The sequence below is a fragment of the Callionymus lyra genome, chromosome 5, assembly GCF_982586985.1.
Source record: "Callionymus lyra chromosome 5, fCalLyr1.hap1.1, whole genome shotgun sequence".
In the NCBI taxonomy this organism is placed as follows: domain Eukaryota; kingdom Metazoa; phylum Chordata; class Actinopteri; order Syngnathiformes; family Callionymidae; genus Callionymus; species Callionymus lyra.
In genome coordinates, this window is record NC_141822.1 from 33,428,476 (window position 1) to 33,449,459 (window position 20,984).

At 39.3% G+C, this 20,984-nt stretch overlaps 1 protein-coding gene across 2 annotated transcripts; it reads right to left on the bottom strand.

Annotated features, from left to right (window-relative positions):
* Positions 1-19,791, bottom strand: LOC148080399 (neuronal membrane glycoprotein M6-b-like). Of its 2 annotated transcripts, none has more exons than XM_087792089.1 (7): positions 19,384-19,785; positions 8,235-8,421; positions 7,670-7,829; positions 7,404-7,566; positions 4,534-4,607; positions 4,394-4,459; positions 1-2,153 (listed from the first exon to the last, which is right to left on the bottom strand). In XM_087792089.1, the coding sequence occupies exons 1-7, from the start codon at positions 19,463-19,465 to the stop codon at positions 2,004-2,006; spliced, it is 882 nt and encodes a 293-aa protein (XP_087648215.1). In that variant the 5' UTR covers positions 19,466-19,785; the 3' UTR covers positions 1-2,003. The 2 variants fall into 2 exon arrangements, with proteins under 2 accessions (XP_087648215.1, XP_087648216.1); XM_087792090.1 differs by lacking the exon at positions 1-2,153 and adding an exon at positions 2,176-2,871 and having other exon boundaries at positions 19,384-19,791.
* Positions 19,792-20,984: the final 1,193 nt, after the last annotated feature.

Here is a 20,984-nt window from a genome sequence, read left to right on the forward strand (position 1 = left end):
CACAATAATAAAAATATTGGTTTTACTAGAGAAGGTTACAAAAATCATCACCATATAAGACGTATTAGAGAAGTATTGAAACCGAAAGTAAAAGCAGAATGGAACACCTATAGGGGTCTACAATGCCATCAAATTACAATGGAGATTTAGAAAAGAGGGGGGCCTATCATAGTTGACTACACATCACCTGACAACTGCAAAGACAGTCATGTCTCCTTCATGCAAGTAACGAGGAAATACAACACCCTTACACGCACCGGCTTAGAGGAAATTCAAGTGTTTTTTTTTTTTTTTACATAAACCTGCTGCCAAACAAAGATTCAAACAGAACACACGTGGCAATATAGTCCTTTTTTATACAGAGACGGCTGCACACCTGGACGATACTGACATGCTTAATTTTCTTCAGGAAATACGAACCATCCATGATTACACAATAGAATTGATGTTTGGTTATACTGGGTTATAAAATGAGTGCATGTTCCTGGTGGTTTGATTCAGTGTAAACATCCAGAACAGTCTGTGGCTCATATTTAAGTGGAACTAGTTGGTTTAGAAAAAAAGAAAATCACAAAATCTTATAGTTACTGAATCACAAGAGACATCATCCTAAACTGTTTTTATATTGAACAACATAAGCACCTCAATGCATCAACCACTCCACCGCTTGCCTTTCATTGCAGCAATTACACTACAATAATCAATCAATCAATACATATCAAACAGAACTAGTATTGAACTTCAAAAGGTACATTTACATTTATGAGGGGAAAATAAGAGCATGGCCAAACACTGATGAGGTGATATGAGGCTATTTACACGTGACGTTTCATCAACAAAGGAGGAATTTAGAGAAAATGAGATTGATTGTGTGTCACATGACAGGATGTGCCAACTCACCGTGGTTAAGTGCTATTATGTCAAAAAAGTGGGAAAAGGCATAATTAAAATAGATTTGGTTTAATACCTGAGGTGTTTGTATGTTGTATGTTAAAAGGAATGTTTTTGTCAAAATTCTGCAATCGCTGGTGAAGGCAACAAAAGATATTTAGAAAAGCGATATTGATACTTCATGGCAGGTGTTGCCGGTTGTGTCTTCTTCAGCTAGAAGGAGTACGTTTAAATCTAGACTTCCTCGCCAACGACCACCTTTCTGAACCACATGGAATCTGCTTTAGCTTGGATCATCTTTTACAAGGCCCTACGAATCACTTTGGGTCTGTTGGCAGACATCAATCCTAACCAATGCTGAGGAAACATCATAAAGGAAACTGGTAGAGCCTTAAATATTCTGCTGTGAGTGACCTCTGTCTCTGGGTGGTCAAATCACTGTCATCTCACCAAACGTCTCACTGGTTCAAAGGCAAGAGATAACACCTAGATCGAGACAGCTCAAGATGGGATGGTGCAGGTCAGTCTCTGTGGACGGGTTCATTTGAGTTCAATTCCCTTTTGAGTGATGTTGCAACAGCATATTAAGCAGTTGAAATGATCAATGAAGAGGGAAGTAAACGAAATAAATCACAAAAAGAGAACCTGGCATACATTTCAGAGTATTAAAAAAACAACAACAATCTCACGCATTCTCACAATATATTCATTTACATATATGCATATAAAACACCAAAAATAACAGCAAGTTGGTCGCTGTCTGGCTTCCTGTGGCTGAAGCTGACAGTAAACAATGTTTTGTATTTTTTAACGCGCTGTGGGTGGAGAGGCTGTGCCGGCTCAGGGCGCGAGGCCATCACAGCCGTACATTGTTGGAGCCCTGAGTGAGGCGAGCTCTCCCTTTCTACCTCCCCCTCTGTCTGGGTCAGCCTTCTCTGATCTTCCATCCTCCTCCCTTCTGCCGCTAGAGTGCACCTACACTTCCAAAGCATGAGGAGGAGGGTGGAGGGTCGGAGGAGGGTGGGAGTGGGATGACGGTGGCTTGATGGAGAGAGGGTGGAGAATGAGTGTTGTGAGGTGGAAGGGGAAAGTGAGGACCGAGTGGCAGGCCCTTATGAGTAGGAGGAGTTCTGGGCCTCCTTGGAGCGCGCTTCAGCCTCCACATCCTGGTCGTCCTTGGTCTTGATGTCCTGGTACGCGTGCGTGGCCGCGGCGCTCTTCAGGTAGGCCCAGTTGGCCGACAAAATCATCAGATAGTGAATCTGAGGCAAAGAAGAAATATAGTTTTTCATTCTCCTGTCGCCAATAAAATTTATTGATCCTCTGCAGAGGAAGTGTCACAATAAGCTGCACAAAAACACACAATACATACAAATATGGTATGACTCAAGACAAATGTGCAGGTGATGCTGCAGGTGAAGTTACAGGTTGGATTAAAATTTAGAGACAAACACGAAGTCCAAATGTGGGGAGGAGGTCAAAGTTGCTGACTCACAGCACTCTTCTCTCTATGAACACTTGATCAGTCCTACGACAATGCCAGTGTTGTTCACCCCTCCCCACGACTCTCAGAGAGGAGAAGGAATCGACAAGTGCATACATCTGACGTCCTGCCTGAACGATTAGGTTGTCTTCCACGACCAGCGCATTGCTCTTACTCTTATCCTCCTCTTGAATCTGTCCTACTCTGGCATGAGCTCTAGTCAGTGGCAGCTAGGTTTCGCCCCATGGCAGAGACCATTGTCGCCATTTCATACATTCCAAGGTCCAACTTAGTCTCCAATGAACCTGCAGACATGTTTTTACATGGTGGGAAGAAACCGGAGTACTCGGAGGAAACCCACACAATTATGGGGAAGATCATGCAAACTTCCCACTGAAATGGTCCAAGCCAGGTTCAAACCCAGGACCTTCTTATTGTGGAGTAATGGCACTCTTCAAGTAGGCAAAGTTGGCCGACATTACCATCAAAAAGTGAATCTGAAGCACAAAAAAGAAGACTTTATTATATTTTGTCCACACAACAGACATTTTAAGGACAACAATGCATTGGATGTGTCCTTTTAAATCTCCTATTCATTAATTAATAGCTGTATCATAGTATGTATTTCACAGGAGAGTGCAGGATAAACTCACTTCTTAACTTAGATGGCATCAGGCTAAAAGCACTCTCCTGTGCTTTATGGGTCTTCCAATATTTCTGGATTTGACACCATCATAAAAGATTAAAATTTGATTAATTTCTTAGCTTCTTAAGAAAATGTTTTTTTAAATGGTGCTTAAACATTCTTCAAAAAGCTTTAAAAATATATATACTGTTATATTGTTATATTATCTAGTGCCAGAGTGCTTTACACCATATCAAGAATACTTTTTTAATCTTATTTTTTATCTTATTATGTACGGAATTTTTTAGATTGCCACTACTTTTTTTCAAGTTCAACCCTTTGACTTGAGCAGGTATTTCTTTTTAAAAACGGCTTTGAGAGAAGAGGGTTTCGTCCGAAAAAAGTGCTTACATATTTAAATAAAATTTAATTAAAAATTTAAATTTAAATAAAAAAAAGCTGGATTTGAACGTTACATGTAAAGCTATTGTTTTATTAGCAACTTTTCAGTTGATGATTGTAAACGAAGGACATTGAGATTTTTCTTTAAATATATACTTTTTACTGCTGCGTTGATATATCAGAAAAAAAATGTATTTAATAATAATGTTTCTGTCTGAATATCTAATTTTTCAACTTTATAACACCTGTTGTTACAAAGGTAGTTACACTCTATTTGTCATGTTGAGGCCATTAACTGGTTACTACCGTTTGTGTCGGAATCAATGACATTCCAGTTGCCGCCCTCTGTGTCACTGTGCATCTGTGTCTTCATCCAGGTGTGTGTCTGCGTGTTTGAGCTTATGTCTGTGTGTATGTGTGTGTGCGTGCCCTTGTGAGTGTCTGCATCTGTGTTTGTGTCATCTGCTAGTGTTAAAGATTTGAGGCAATCATTTAATGAGTTGTTCAAGATAAAATACATAACGTTTATTAACACATGAATAAACATTATCTATTATATCTTGAATACATTCATGTTAATGATTAGCTGCATCACATCATTAAACAGGTTTATTGGTTTTGGGTTTTCAGGACATTCATTTATAAGAAAATGGCTCTTGATTTTATTCTGTCCTGATTTTTACAGAATTAAAAGTAACACGTAAAGTAGCAGGCTTTAAACCATATACTGTAGCTCTTTTTATAGTGGTGTGTTTGTCCAGAATTCAAAATGTGAGATTTATTTTTTTAATCTATTGACAACCCTACATTTTTTATATTAAAAGCTTTCTTGATGCTTGGACCCTCTAGTCCCACTAACTCACAACACACAGTGAGGACATTGAACTGTGGGTGAAAGACTGACTGATGAGAGGAGTTGCTATGGCGATGGTAAAACACCATGGTAACATGCATATTTCCAGCACAGTGGAATCAGGAGATTTCCTACTTACCAGCGAAATGACAGTTGCTGCAGAGCCGGCCAGTGCAACCATGAAGAGGTGGTAGGACAAGAAGAACTTTGAGGGAGGAGAGACCAGGTTAGTGACGTGAACAGAGAAGAACAGAATAGGTTCTGCTCAGTGCCTCTCACCTCAGTGCTCTCACAGACGTTTACTAGTACAGCTCCACAAACTTTTCCTGGGGTGGCCTTCCAAGGAATGAAACCTGCAAGGAAGAATAGTGACATATATATTAAAAGCTTTCTTGATGCTTGGACCCCTGTGCGTCTGTGAGTGTGTGTCATCTGCTACTGTTAAAGAGCTGTTTGATGATGTGATGCAGCTTGTCCTTAACATGATCAAGATGTGATGATGCGAACTGCCAGATCTGATTACATTCGGAAAATGGATCAGTAAATAAGAAAAAGCCCAAAGTGTTGTATGAAACGATCAATTCCCTCGTGTGTCCTGCTCCAATCACCCCTGTCTTCTGTGAAGCTGACAGCAATGCATTGTTTAGATTTTTCAATGACAAAATTGATCAAATAGAAATTCCCCCACTTTTGCTTGGAACCCCTGCTGTCACTGAGCCTGTCTCCACCTTGTGGGCTTTCTTTAAGCCTATAACTCTGGCTGATATTTTGGCACTGGTGAGCAAGATTTACCCTCTTCTTGCTCGTACGACGTCCTTCCTTGTAGGCTCTTTATTAAAGTAATTGGCCCCTGGGTTACTAAAATGGTGAACCTCTCCCTTTCCACAGGGGATTTTCCCAATGCATTAAAACATGCCATTGTGGAGCCTTTACTCAAAAAGCCAGGCTTAGACCCGACTGACCTCAGTCATTTCAGGACTATTTCTAAGCTTCCATTCTTGTCCAATATCTTGAAGAAGGCGTGTCTGAGCAGTTATCGTTGTTCCTGGATCAGAGCGACATCCATGAGAAGTTTCAGTCGGGCTTCTTCAAACATCACTCTACGGAGACAACCTTACTGAAAGTTTGATTCTGGTCATTACACTGTTATGGTTCTCTTTGATCTGTCCTCAGCCTTTGACACAGTTGATCACCAGATCCTGCTGAGAAGACTGAGGGATGTGAGACTGTCTGGGTCTGTGTTACAGTGGTTCTCGCCATACCTTTCTGGGCGCAGTTTCAGTGTATTTGCCAATCAAATTAAATCTGCAGATCTGAGTCCCTCAAGGTTCTGTTTTGGGTCCTTTATTATTTTTGCTGTACTTGATTTCCCTGGATAAATTCATTCCTGATGTTTCTTATCACATTTTTGCTGACACTTCTACTACTCATTTGATCCAACTGAGACCGAGAGGCTGAACAGTTTAGTCAATTTCTCTCTAGAAATGAAACAATGGCTGAGTGAAAACACTTTGCAGCTAAATGTGGACAAAACTGAAACACTGGTTATTGCGCCTGATGATAAGGTTCCAGGGTTGAGTCAATACTTGGGTGACTTAGGCCAGTCTGTCAAACTGAGCCTGAGAAACCTGGGTGTTGTATTGGACAAAGACATGTCTCTAGTTCAACACTGTAGAACACTGACCAGAAACTGTTTCTTTCAACTGAAAACATTTCTAAACTATGGAAGAGGATGTCACAACAAGATCTGGAGCTTATTATCCATAAGTCTGACTAAGTGATAGAAAAAAAAGCTCAGGGATCGTTACCATCAGGATAATTGGGGTTAGTACAAAATGCAGTGTAGTGGAGTAAACTGACAATAAAGCATATGTGATCCTCATCCTGCTTTGTTCACAGGCCAGCTGTCTCCCTGATGTAGGTCACAGCTCCTTATTTCACACTGATGACAGGGGAGTGGTTTACTTCCATCTGATCATGATCCATAATCTCATCCATCTTTCTATAAAGTCCCACAATCATTTGCCTTTCATCGCATCCTAATCTAGCACTCAATCAACTATCTTGTCATCCATGCATGATAATCATTTATCTCTTTATCTCAGGCACTCATCAATACACTCACATGTTTGTGCACCATCCCTTAAGCCACCCATCATGTACGTACCTACACATTCTCTACCTTTATCTTTCAATTAATCCTCCTCTACATCCACCACAATTCTTTTAATCTACACCCATCTTTCTTTTGTCAACTCATCTTCCTCAAGTAATCCATCACATCTACCACTCAGTTTTTCATATCCTTCCATCCATGATCGCAACCATCTAGTCATCCATCCCTTCTTCCACATTTACACATCCACTAAACACCTCCTTTCATCCATCTATTCACAAGGCACTGTCACTCCCACACATCCAGGCTGGTTTCATAGTATGCAAGCTAGCGTGTGGAGATTCACATCCACTCAAACATGTTCTTAAATTCCAAAATTGACATCAGAATATCGATTCCAATAGCGGCACTGATAAAATAATAAAAACGTTTGTGGTTATAGTGAGAAGAAGATAGTACTTCACTCTTTCATTCACACAAAACTTCACATAAAGGTTTGGCACAAATGGAGGTGCTACACACTGTGCTGAACTGTCCATCTCTGGCGTGATTAATACTCTTAGCACCCACATGCTGCTGCTGTTCACAAAGACGTTTTGTCAAGGGTGACAAATATTTGAATGAGGATGGATGTTTGGCTGATACCTGTTGCAAATTGATTGGAACTAAATCATGCCCCGTCATAATATACTAGAGCAGAGCGAATGACGGACAAGGCTTGGGCGTTGATGGGGCAGTAATAATGCTCAGATCAGTCCCACACTATCTCTGTGCTGATTCATTGGTTAACCTAAAATCATACCCATATATATGTATATATATATATATATATATATATATATATATATATGTATGTATATGTATATATATATATATATATATATATATATGTATATATATATATATATATATATATATATATATATGTATGTATATGTATATATATATATATATATATATATATTTATAATAACTATACATGAAGTTTGTATTTGGTCTTGTTTTTTGCCTGATTAATGAAGATTCCTCTCACCGTACTGCCGCACATCCACGCAGATTGAGGTGACATCAGCCACAGCAGTGTTAGTCACGGCATTGCAGGATTTCTGCATGTTGTAGAAGAGGAAATATGGAATGGAAGTGAAGCCAAGGACGCCGATGAAGGTCAAGGCCAGGACATAGCTCAGGAACACAAACTGAAAGCAAAACAATTGTTAGTGATGCCTAGAAGATAAAGGGAACAGATAGAACATTTTCATTTGAAAGTGTCACTATATGAATAAGCTAAAGAGTACACACGAGGACTGTGATAAAACGTCCAAAGAAGGTGGTCTTGAATTCGCTCTGAAGCTCCTTCTTGATGGCTCTTGTTGTATAGAAGCCTTCGGACAGGAGAAGGATGCAGTAGACGAAGAAGAAGCTAGCGATTCCATAGATACAGTATAGAAAGACCTTGATCCTAAAAACACAAATAATAGCAGAGTAAATGTATTGTTTTACAGATTGGAATTTAAAATCTTAGGTTACTTTAAGATACTTTATGCAACAGATTCAATCTAACAAAGAGAAGCTAGGTTAACTAGCTGCATGTTGGGGTATGTAAGCACACAACAACAATTTAGTGCATTTATGTAACATACAGTAACATCAATTATTCTTGTTGAAATGTATTTATTTATTCATTTATTATTGTATGATTGACTTAACTATTAACTTGGTGTATCCATGTACTCATTGGAAAAAGGTGAACAAATGGCCTACAAAAACTTTTAAGTTCAATTGAACTGTCATCTGAAACAGGCATCACAATGATGATACAGACTGACATATCTGACATATCTGGTAAGAAAGCAGATGTACTCACATTTTGGTAAGTTGGACATGGTCAGTTTTTACGGTGGAGAAGTGGGTCTCCACTACAGTCAAGGTGTTAGTCAGGGCTATGTGGCCACAGGAGCAAAACAGAGCTAGGCCTGTTAAGCACAAGATGGTAGCCAACAGCGAAGCGTAAGGGAGCCCGCCAAGACATTTGATGCAGCAATCGCAGAACCCTGGAGGCGAGAACGGCAGTCAAGTGAGTCAAGTAATTCATCTCAAACAATAGTTCAGTGTAGTGAGTGTCATACATTTATAAAAGTGACAAGGGACAGGACATAGTTCCCATTCCACAGACTTTCAAACAACAAGAAGTAACTGAGACAAGATGTTGTGTGCAGGAAAATCATTAGACCTGCAGAAGCACTTCTGTAGCAGACGAGATGTGAGTGTTAAATAATACATGTTTGCTGCACTACAGCACATTATTAAATCTCTTTCAGGTTTTTTTTAGTTGAATACTGCTATACAATGCTTGAATGAATAAATAAAGACATTTTTTAAATAATTGATGACAACATGATTAGGATGAGTCTGTGTTTTGGGACGAATCCCCAACAGACTTTGGAATGATGAGCAGTAATGGGGCATGATAATGAGGGCAATGATCATGTAGGAAGTTGAATTCAGTACTTTGGACTATGGTGTGGGAGATACTGCTAATCAGAGTTGAGAGGATGAAGAGCGATGAAGAGGAGGGGATAAAACATTGAATTGAGAACAAGAGTTGTACGTTACATAACAAAGATAAAAATAGCTTGTGTAGCAAAGCAGAAAGTAAGGAAAAAAGGATGTCTTTTATGTAGTTTCCATGACAATGTGGCCCGATTCAAACTCTCCAGCTCACAGGCTCCAGTATTCCAGGAGGAAGCTCCTCTACCTGCACAGGCTCAACTAGGTTTTCAGGAGATCCGATTCCAGGAAAACACACAAGTTCAGTCAGATATTGACTTTATTTATCCCTCTGAAGATCTCCTTTGGGAAATTAGGTTTATTAGGATGGAAGCGGAGATTTGGTGTTGCAGACATGCAAACTTAAATACTGGTGAGCTTCGCTCTGATATTAGATGATACAGAATCCACACACAGGAATCCATTTCTACCGCACGCATCATTGTCGGTGAAATATTGGATGGCACTCTGGAGGGCATCTATGTCTAAAGTGGTGCATCTATTGACAAATTAAAAGGATTAATTGATTTCTTTCTGCTGAAATTAACAATGAAAAATCATTTAATGCAGTGATACAGAAGTAATGTGTCCAATGACTTGCTGTTATTGACTTTTGACATTGGTCGTCAGCTTTGAGCAGTAAATTCAAGATCACAACTCTACAGATATAAGTAAAGAAGTGTAAAATGTAAAAGGGAAACACCAAGTAACCCCTGAACCCACATGTTGTCCTTGTCACCATGCAATGATATAAAGTGAGTAGGCTATATCCTCATTCCTAATATACACCAAAACAAAGTCTGCACAGAAATTGTATATATATAATAAATATTTGGAAATTAGTTGCAAAAGGTGCTTGTGTGTTATTAATTCTTACATTTAAAAAGGGTTTTGTGTTCATCTTGTATTGTAGATTTTAAGGAAAAAAAACCTTTTATGCTGGAGTTTCAATAAAAAATAGTAAACAAACTCCAAATGGCCACAGATGTTGTTTAACTTCCCCTGTGTTTGTGCTATAATATAATATATACTATAGAACAATCCAGAAACAAAACAACAGCTGTTTTTGGTTTCAAATTGGTGCAACCAAATGACACAAATGTGCACATTTAAGTTCAAAGCACAAAATGAAAACCAATCAGTCTCAAATATAAAGAAAACCAAAAACATATAATGCTCTCCATGGGCACAGGTTTTAAAAAGTTATTAGTTTATTATGTTCGGTCCCAGCAGGCCGGGTGGTAGATGTGCTAAGACATTAAAGTTGACTGAAAATAAAAGAGGGATGTGCTATGTAAGGGTTACAAGTGAGTTTTCCTATACTTGATTGTAAACATGGCTGGAACTCATGAAAAGATCATGTCTTCATGTTTAAGAACTTGTGCTGACAAACACTCAGAGTTGCATAACGGAGCAGCGGCTTGTTGCATAATGGATCTAAATCCTATTAATGTTAATGAAAGAAGTAGGCAGAAGGGGACAAGCAGCTGAAAGCAATGGATGGATCTTAAATCCAGAGTGCATAACAGGCTGGGCCTGAGGAGCATCATTGTCGAGAAAAGTGTGAAGATGACGTGCGCTTCCCTACACTGACAATACATCCTGCTTTAAAAGGTTAATCTCTGAGGTTATCCTTCTGTTTAAAATTTCATCTCTCTTTGAAATGATAAATCCAGGCAGAGTAAAGAGACTGGGACCATCTGTTCTAAATAAAACTCTCCATGAGTGCATTTCAATGTTTTATGACTTCTGCAGCAATGTCTTCAGGCTGCCTCAGCCTTGGCCTCGATGCAGCATCATGGATGAATTCACTCGCTAAAGTACCCTCTCGCTTGCTCCGCCTGTACTGAACCTGCTTTTCAGACTCACTTTGACCCCTCTATGGTGGTCAGCAGCAGCATGAACTACTGGCATTCAAACAGGGAATTGAGCAGGATTTATGAGACACAATGAGTTTAGGCCATTACTCTTCCTTCTCCACCTTGTTGCATGCACTTATAAAATATGATCAAGCTGTAGCTGCAGTTACCGGGTCATTGAAACTAAACTCTTGTACAATGTGAATTATAACTGTCACTGCTGCCCCGTTCATCTCAACAATCAGGATAAGCAAAGCTAAGTATGGATGGAAACACATTTGGAATTCAACAAGCAACTTAAATTATTATTGTTACTGTTAATGTAATTCAGCAGGAAAATTTGATGCTTCTATTGAATTAAAATATTGTTAAAATAGAAGTGGTGACAGTAACGAAGGCGAGGAGAGGTAGAATAAACCTGAAAAGAAGCGAGAAAGTGATGAGAAGGTGCATGTGGAAACATTTTATAGGCCTCAGAGTTGGCAAGTCGGAGTTTCCATGGTAACATGTTACTACCCACGACCCAGTTCAGCAGCTAACTACTTTATAGTGACTCTTCCTCTCCAACATTCTTAAGAGGCATGAGAGGTCAGTCTGCACAGTTGTAACAAGGTTCCCAATTCACCCGAAAAGATGTTCCCAGAAGCGGAAAAGATGTGACCGCTACACTCTAACCAAAGTAAATATGTCAGCAGTGACACGTAAATGACATAAGTGCATATAAAAGCAACGATTACATTTTTCTACCATCTCATTCAATTCATTTCTTTAGGAAAAATTAATTCAATCTCTGTCATTATCCCTGTTTGAATAAGATTTTTTATACTTTGATAATCTGCTGGAACAAACCGGCAATTAACACTCATACAGTCACAACTTAACTCCCTGGTTCCAGTCAGTGGTGTCAAATCATCCCATTTCCTACATGGTAAAGTTGCCCTCTGTAGTGTTCTCTCATGTTTTTCCCTTGCAAATTGAGCTTCTTTTTTTTTAAGAGACAACCCCATTTATGTTTTTCTCTAAAAATACTGGGAATAATGTCAATACTTTATTAATACTACTACTTTGGATACTGCTTGTGAAACTGTAAAAAGATACCAAAACCATTAACCGTCAATTGAGCATTTGTTTGGCTATAGTAAAAACTGAAATTGCTACTAAATCAAGAAATGGTACAATAAGACAAACAGCTTAAGAAATCAAATGCAGATGAGGTGATAAAAAGGAAAGTATTCCTTAATTTCTAGAAAAAAAAGAAAAAAAAACATGTGTGCCTGGTTGAGCGCAGAAACAAGGTAAGATAGACGGTAAAATACATGAAATTAACTAGTGGTGGAATATATAGACCTGTTGTCATCAGTCATCAGAGTCGAGGCCTAATGCTCAGTTGAAGTGATTTGGCAGCAGTCAGATCGTAGTAAACAAACCCCCGAAGGTGAAAGTGACCCAGTGACATTAACGACAGATGCAGAGATTAAAGATTATAAAAAATACTTTGGGCATTCAACTAGGACTATTAACCAAAAATAGACTTGTGCCATCCACTCACAACTATCTCTTACCTCCATGTTTTCCTAACCCGCCTTTCGTATTGACCCTAATCTTCAGCATTTGTGGGACAGGAGGTCAGCATCTGTCCATACGTAATTGAGTCTAATAGCATGTTCTGTCATAGAAGACGGGTTATAAACGTATTTATCACTATTTGGTGTTGTGGACTTTTGAGAACACTCGAATAATTCGAGTTATTTCAAGGGACACTAAGGGTCCCAGTTTGGATAGATCAAGAGGGATCAATGTATCGATGGAGCCTAAATGACTCTAGAAAGTCAAGAATGAATAATGGATCGGGGATATTTAGTTAACACCGTTGGCAACAACTTAGCTTAGCTCAGTTTAGCACAACTACTCTGAGGAAACCCTTAACAAAATTTTTTGAGTCGGGACAGAAAGAACAAGAACACAAAACCTGTGCAATATAGGTTTCTTGCAGTCAGTCACATTATTTGTGATTTTATAATTTTCCATCTCCAGTGATCTATTACATGAATGTGATCTGAAACAGTCAAAGAAAAGAATCAGCACTCTGACATCTTTTTCTCTCTTTTGTCCATAGTTTTTGACCTTGAAAATCACAGAATTCCTCCTTATTGAGTTAAAAAAAACCTTTCTCCAGACAACTGCTAAAATATTTGTTTTTCCTAACCCGCCTAAGAAAACCTATAATATGAATCCTGTAAGTTGTAACAGCTTAACCTTTAAGCAAAGATTATTATTATTATTATTATTCTTGGAAAAGAGCTAATCAGAGATGGCAGTAACCCCACTGTTGGCCATCACTTTGAAAAATCACTTTGCCATACTGTTCTCAGAAAGACAACCTGGTCTCCAAAATTAATAAAGAATGCTTTTGCTTTAAAATATTTGTCATATATTACATTTTTTAAGTAAAAAAATACAATGCTGGCTAAAACAATGCATTTATGAACTTTGGTACTAGTAGAGTGAATGCAGTAACTATTCCAATTTGGTTTTAAAATGATGTGATACAGACACCTATCATGACTTAACAATTCCCGAGTCAGGGAATCTTCCGTAGAGAGAGCTGATCATGAACACAACTTGCTATCACCAGGGTGGGAAGACGTTTGGCGCCACTCAGGAACAAGTCCTGCTGTGCCAACCTGCCACTGTTGCTATTCATACATTCTCCAAACTCAGGTGTATTATCTACTGCTGTTTCAGATGACTCGTGTCTGCACATGTCATATGTCATGTAGAATACGTTTACAGTATAAATAGTCATCACCTAAGAAAAATATAAAAACAACGTTTTGACAAAAAATATAATTTAACATTTTTCCCTTTTAACCTCAACTGTGGAATCAGAGTTTTTTCAGTAGATTCACATACAAGTGCCTATGGTCACTGACACATGAACACAACCACAAACACATCCAGATGGAGGCTGGCAGCACGCTTTGGGCTTCAATGATGTACACATGAACCCTCCCTGAGTGACGGCATTCACATGCTCTCACAACCTTATAATCTTGGAGGCAGAGTAAGAGGGAGGCTGGGGGAGGGTTAGCTGGGTATGACACACTAGGTAATAAGGGTGAATATAAGTTGCTAAATCACAGCAGGAATAAGACGATTACAAATATTTTTGGATAAAAGTGTGGCCCAAACATCTTCTGTTGACTCCTCTGCAGTAAAGCTACATAAACTGTGTAAATATACATAAACATAATAAAATTACACCCAATGTCAAAATGTATACACAAGTTATATATTAATAAAGGTGAGATAATGCGAAGAAAACAAGATGACATTTGAACACAAACAGAATGAGGTAAGGAAATAGAGGTGATCTGTGCGGCTTTTGAATCCCCTATTTTAAGGGATTGACTACTGTAACATGGCAGTACAGAAACCAAATTGCCTTAGTCCATCTAACCTCTGACTTCCCTTTAGATTGGACTGTAGGTTTCTCAAGAGTAAACAGTGAATGAGTTTATTGTTAGTAGTCAGACTCACTAAGTCGATCTAATTACTTTACATATAGAAGAGAAGTTATGCGTTATTTAGACCCTGCATTGGTACTTTAATCTGTCACCTGTGTCCAGTAATGGATTCATAGTTCTCAAAAGTTGTTTATACAAACACAAAATTGATTTAAAGAAGATTGCAGGAGCTATATATTTTTGAGAACTTTGTAAAAACGAAACCTTATTTCCATTCCAATTTCAAAGCTTTCATGTTTGATGGTCTCCTTTTATCATCCTGTGTTGTTCTACTTAACACCCAAACCCACAAAATCATAAATTGTACTTGCAGACTATGAATATTTTTTTGAAGTAAAAATACTTCCTCCTTAATTATTGACATTTTATTTTTAAAGGACTAACGTGACTAGCTAAATCTTCCAGTGCTTGCTGTGTCCTGAACTGAACAACCAACACATCGGAACATCTCTACTCGCCCCAGATTTTAGCAGCTGCTCTGTTACAGTTCGACCCAGGATATTCTCAAGGGTCACAGCTCAACACAACATTGTGGCGGTTGCATTACACATTCTATTGACTCTACCTTTCATGTCAATTAAATCATTAGCAGAAATCAGACTTCGAGGCCTTACCTAAGTCTCAATATTGTGATCATTAAAACATTATCAATGACTGTATTTGTTCCTAAAATTTTTCTGATCTAAAAAGAAAACCAAAATCTCTACCAGTCGAGCCAAAAAATCATAGCCGAGATGTTGGGTGTAGAAGCTTTAGGGAAGAACAGATCATTCACTATATTTGGAATTGTGTAGAGTAAAAATCACTCTACTTTCATTAAGAATCTCAGCCAAAAAATGCATGTGTATGGATCTGGGTATAACGTGATGCTAATGTTAATTTCCTGCAGCACATATAGGAATATCATCAGCAACTTGTAAAAAAGATTGTTCAAGTTTCACGATAGTTCCAATATAATATATATAAATATAATGAAAAGCTTAGATAAGTTAAAAAATGGACTAGAAAGAAATAGTGTGAATAGTGTGAGCTCACGGATATGCGGAGTATAGCCTATCCAAATTATCATATAATAATGGTTTTCAAATCTCAATCAAATTTATTTTATGTAAGATTGGAGATAGAAGTTTATAATTTATTTTACGAATAAACAAATTGAACAGATAATCAACATATACTGTATTATTATGGCCCATCAACCTCGATAATGGAAAAAGATTAAAATGAAGAGAGGGAACTAACTAAATAGATTTGCTAACCCTAACATTACTTTTTACATGGAGGGTTCAGCAAGTTACATTTACGTTTTTTTATTAACTTTTTAGGACATTAATAAACAAAAATGAAAACTATTTTATACGCAGTGTGAGTTAACAAATATCCCAATTCAATTTTGCTTTTACTTTTTATTCTGTGAAATAGAAGTTTAAACCTATATTGACACTACACAGCAAGTGAAATTCAAATCAGTGGATTTTGATTCCAAATATACCCTGTTGCAGTTGGAGTAAAAGTTCCCATAATGTGGGACCTACTGTTTGTTGTTGTAATACATGATATTAAATCTGTCTTATTACCACAATGGTCAGCAAAGCAACTCTCCATAGACATGCAGATTAGAGATTATAGGATGCAATCAAGCAAAAAGATCAATCCAGCACCAGTCCTCATGGTTTCTGGGATTATAGTGAGACTGTGCGCTCATTTCCTGCATTTCGCTGTGTGTTGCACAAAGATGCTGCTGACAAAGCTACAGGCAACATGTTTTTTTAATGACAAATGCTCAGAACTAAGTAACAGCAAAGACCGATATCTTTGGTACAGTATGCAATACCGATTATTTGACCAATAATAGGCAAATACTCATATGTAACGATGAAATATATTGTTGCTTGTTGAAGTTGTTGTCATTTACAGCAAGTTAAATAAGAGCAGCGCTGTGAGGAAAATGAGCCGTACACTGCCAATTCCAAAGCTTCTTACATGAAAGCCGCTGGTCCTGCCCCCACTGAAAATCTTTCGCTTCGTTTTAGATACTTTAAGCTTCTGGTTAGATTCCAGATGTCGAAGACCAACACAAACAGGCCATCCACGAATGCAGTCTATTTTTGAGGGAAATGCAGTTGTACAACCTCACACCTGGACCAATCACTACCAAATAGGAAGTAATGTGGGGACACTGATGGAGAGCTGTGGAGCTTTCACCATGTGACAAAGTTGACTGGGAACTCTAAAATAGCTGCATCCTGGGGGTCTTCTACACAGGAGGATTTCACAACTTTATACCTTTAATGGTTGTAATAACAGATGTTCCTCCCTTGCATTCTTCACTTCTTATCCCCAACATCTGGATACCCAGGTAAATAGGAGTGGTGTAGGAAGGTAGGTGCGTAAATGTCATTTAAATCGTACAAAGCGGAATAGATAAGAGTCTGATGACCAGCACAAGATTGGGATTTCAGATTGTAATTTAACTATGATATTTAAATGATACTTAAGCCTTTTATGATCCTGAAGCTACATAACTTGCTGACGTCCTTAGGTGTCCCTAAGCATAAAGTAGTATACCTAAAAATAGGTACAGTAAGTATACTAAGTATACTAAGGTATATGTACATTTAGTGTAATTAAAGTATACTTGTTTGATGCTTCTTTGGACTAAATTGGAACATTTTAAGTTTAAAGAAGACTCATCTATATAAAGTTATGTGAAACTAGTGTTATCAGTTCTTGTGAAGACGATTCCAGTGATATAATTATCAATATTAAGAAAGTTGCATATTATATACAGTATATATATTGAAAATGCAGTAATTTCTGGTTAACTTCTTAACACTAAGACTAAAAGGGTTAATATTTTAGGTGTGACCTTATTGTCAAAGCAGCTCTATGCGATTTTTAATCAAGCAACGCCAGTAGACTAAAGTAGTAGTGTTTAGCTCAACGAGAGACCACATTTCCCATGAGCACTTCCCAATTTGCAGCAGTTGGACGGATTTTCTGTTTCCAGACATCTATTGGCTGAATAAAGGATGTAAGTAAGTAAGAAAGTAATTTTTATTTGTATAGCGCTTTTCTAGACCAGGGTCACAAAGCGCTTAAACAATCAAAACAATACTCAATAAAGTATATACTTTAAAGGGCAAGATAAAACTGATAACACAACAGGAGTTCCAGAAAATCAAGGAAAAGCCTGAACAAATAAAAATGTCTTAAGATGTTTCTTAAAGGAGTCAGTAGACTCCATCAAGCGCAAAGAGAGAGGAAGATCATTCCAAAGCTTAGGAGCAACTGCCTGAAAAGATTTCTCTCCTCTGGTCCTGAACCGTGTTCAGGAACCATCAGTAGATTCTGATCCACAGACCTCAGAGCCCGAGCTGGGGTGTAAGGCTGGATCAGATCAGTGATGTAAGGAGGAGCCTGACCATGAATAGCTCTGAAAGTAAGACCCAGAATTTTAAAGTTGATACTGAAAGAAACTGGAAGCCAGTGAAGAGTTTTAAGGATCGGAGAAATGTGAGTTCTTCTACTTGAGCGGGTCAGAATTCTCGCTGCAGAGTTCTGAATCAACTGCAGGCGAGACAGATCCTTCTTGTTAAGACATGAAAATAAACTGTTGCAGTAGTCTGATGAGGTAATGAATCAGATTGTGGATAATGAAATATGATATGCGATATGACGGCTTTGTAAATAACATAACTTAAACTTTTTTTTGTACCGAAAATGTCATTAAACATGGCTGGTTGGACTGGAGAAAAAATTAAATAAAATAAAAATAAAAAACGGCGAAACGATGAACTTAAAATATAATTGACGCACCTTAGAAAGGCATGTACTTGGTCAATCCAAACATCACTGCTTATATCCAGCGAGTGGCAAATACACACATAACTAGTACACCGGTAGTATAAGACTCCTACAGCGTACTTGGTATAAACTCTGAGTCTAGTCTAAAAGTATACTCAATGTATACTTCTAGTACGTATTCAGAGCAATTGATCTACATTTAATTGACCTTTAATTCAGCTTTAAGTTTCGTAGTCATACACAACGACTACGCCACCCATGTGTCAGCTATAGATTAAGGTGTTCGGATGTAAATAACATATTTTGTCTCAACAGATGCATAGAGTCAAGACTATGGTTTTTAAATGGTGTCATGTACATTGCCAAACCATTAAGAAAGATTATAAATGAACAAAAAAGTTGAATGTCTCTTTTTATTTGTCGCTTACATACAATACATACAGCAATAGTTTTCTGTCTCCTATCGCTCAGACCATAAGTACCCTTTGCACAGTCTACTTCTAGATCACCACAATAAAACATTTAAAAAGAATATATATGTATATATATATATATATATATATATATATATATATATATATATATATATAATTTATTAGTAAAGTACTTGAGTATAAATGTACATCTCTGTACTAGTTTAAAATATAGTATTTGAAAAGTACATTTCAAAGCATACTACTTATATCTTAGTATAAAACTAAGTGTACTCATTGTACACTTATTACACCCATAGACAGTACACTTGAATGTAGTCATTTTGCACAGGGGTATATCGCGAATGAGGAGCAACAGTTTGACGGTGTTTGATTAAAATGGCCGCCATCACTCTGTCACGGGAACACCTGACAGCGCTCGCAGAAAGACCCCCTTGACGTAGACACGCCTCGAGTGTGAAAAAAAACGAGGACGTCTCCACATTAGCGCCAAAAAACGGAGGCGCTTCTGTGCACAAGCATCCCCTGTCACTGCAGCTCCCTCACCCTTCCTCCCCCTCAGACCCTCACCCGTCCTCCCCCTCGCGGACCAACCTCTGCCGCAGACCCTGAGAGAGAAGCCCCCTCGACTGTGCGCACATTTGTTCCCTCACCTCCACCTGCATCTCGCGCGCACAAAGACGCTCCTCGAGACTGTCGGTAAAATGGCGCGCACAGCTTTAAAAACAGGTGACGCAAAATAGCTTTGGATGAAAGGCGGTGATGGCGCTATTGTGTCGGATGGAGTTGCGCGGCTCACGCTGGCGCAAAGACAAACCGGTGCGTGTTGGCGCTCTTACCTCCTTCCTCCTCCTGCTGCTGCTGTTGCTGCTGCTGCTGCTGCTGCTGCTGCGGGTTCCTCATGCCGGCGTTAGTCTGCATGGTGGTCTTGCGGTCCGTCAACTCGATGTGGAATCGAATGTTCCCTGGTTTCCGAGGAAGGGTCACTGTACGATGGTTGGTGTTCTCCAGACGACTTGACGGTCGCTGTCTCTCCCCCGCTCGCTCTATTTTTCCTGTCCGTGTGGGAGCTCGTGTGTGTGTGTGTGTGTGTGTCTCTCGCTCACTCTCTCTCTCCCGCACGCATCGCTGTGTGTGGAAGTGTGTGTGTCTAAACTCTGGGCTGGTGTTCTCTCGATCAGTCGTTCGCTGATGGAGATGGGACGTGCGTGTGCCGCATTTCTCGACCACTCTTAAGATGGACAGGTTGAATTTATCTGTATTGATTAAAGTCACGCGCGGATGAAGGGCGCGCGTATCAAAGCCTCCAAAGTGCTCCTGACGGCGGTGACGTGCGCGTCTGGACCTTTCATGCCACAACATTATGACGTGATGCGTTCACTGACACGTGTCAAACAATCTTTTTGCTCTGACAGCAGAGTTGCCGGTGCTTGTTTGTGTGGCTGATGGGGATTTTATAGAGCAACAAATCTTGTAGAGTAGTAATAAACAAATACTCACGAAGTAAATGTTATTTTACAAAGTATGTGCAACTCCTGGGTAGTTCTACGTCTTATTATTGTAACAGTTTATTTTCATGTCTTGACAAGAAGGAGCTGTCTCGCCTGCAGTTGATTCTGAACTCTGCAGCGAGAATTCTGACCCGCTCAAGTAGAAGAACTCACATTTCTCCGATCCTTAAAACCCTTCACTGGCTTCCAGTTTCTTTCAGGATCAACTTTAAAATTCTGGTTCTTACTTTCAGAGCTATTCATGGTCAGGCTCCTCCTTACATCACTGATCTGATCCAGCCTTACACCCCAGCTCGGGCTCTGAGGTCTGTAAATCAGAATCTACTGATGGTTCCTCGCACACGGTTCAGGTCCAGGAGAGAAATCCTTCCAGGCTGTTGCTCCTAAGCTTTGGAACGATCTTCTTCTCTGCTACAGACCTGTGGCCTTGACATCCCACCTTGTGAAGGCTCTGGAGCGGCTGGTCCTTAGTTACCTGAGTCCTCTGGTGCGCTCCTCCATGGATCCGTTGCAGTTTGCCTACCAACCTGACATCGGCGTGGAGGACGCCATCATCTTCCTTCTCCACCGAGCACTTTCTCACCTGGAGTCGCCTGGAAGCACTGTGAGGATCCTTTTCCTGGATCTAAGCAGTGCTTTCAATACCATCAGGTCAAACATCCTGAGGGACAAGCTGGAGCTGTCTGGAGCGGACACTCACCTCACGGACTGGATTGTGGACTACCTCACCAACCGTCCACAGTTCGTGAGGACCCGGGATGGTGTTTCGAGGACTGTACTGTGCAGTGTAGGGGTCCCCCAGGGAACAGTGTTAGCACCGTTCCTCTTTTCACTGTACACTGCAGACTTCCAACACCTGTCTCCCACCAGTCACCTGCAGAAGTTCTCGGACGACTCCGCCATCGTCGGCCTCATTAGGGACGGGGATG

Coding starts and splice junctions, on each gene's coding strand:
- LOC148080399 (XM_087792089.1), bottom strand. CDS start 19,465: ATGCAGACTAACGCCGGCATGAGGAACCCGCAGCAGCAGCAGCAGCAG. Junction 7,567..7,669: donor GACGTTTTATCACAGTCCTC/GTGTGTACTCTT, acceptor TTTTGCTTTCAG/TTTGTGTTCCTGAGCTATGT. Junction 4,608..7,403: donor CGTGGATGTGCGGCAGTACG/GTGAGAGGAATC, acceptor TCTTCCTTGCAG/GTTTCATTCCTTGGAAGGCC.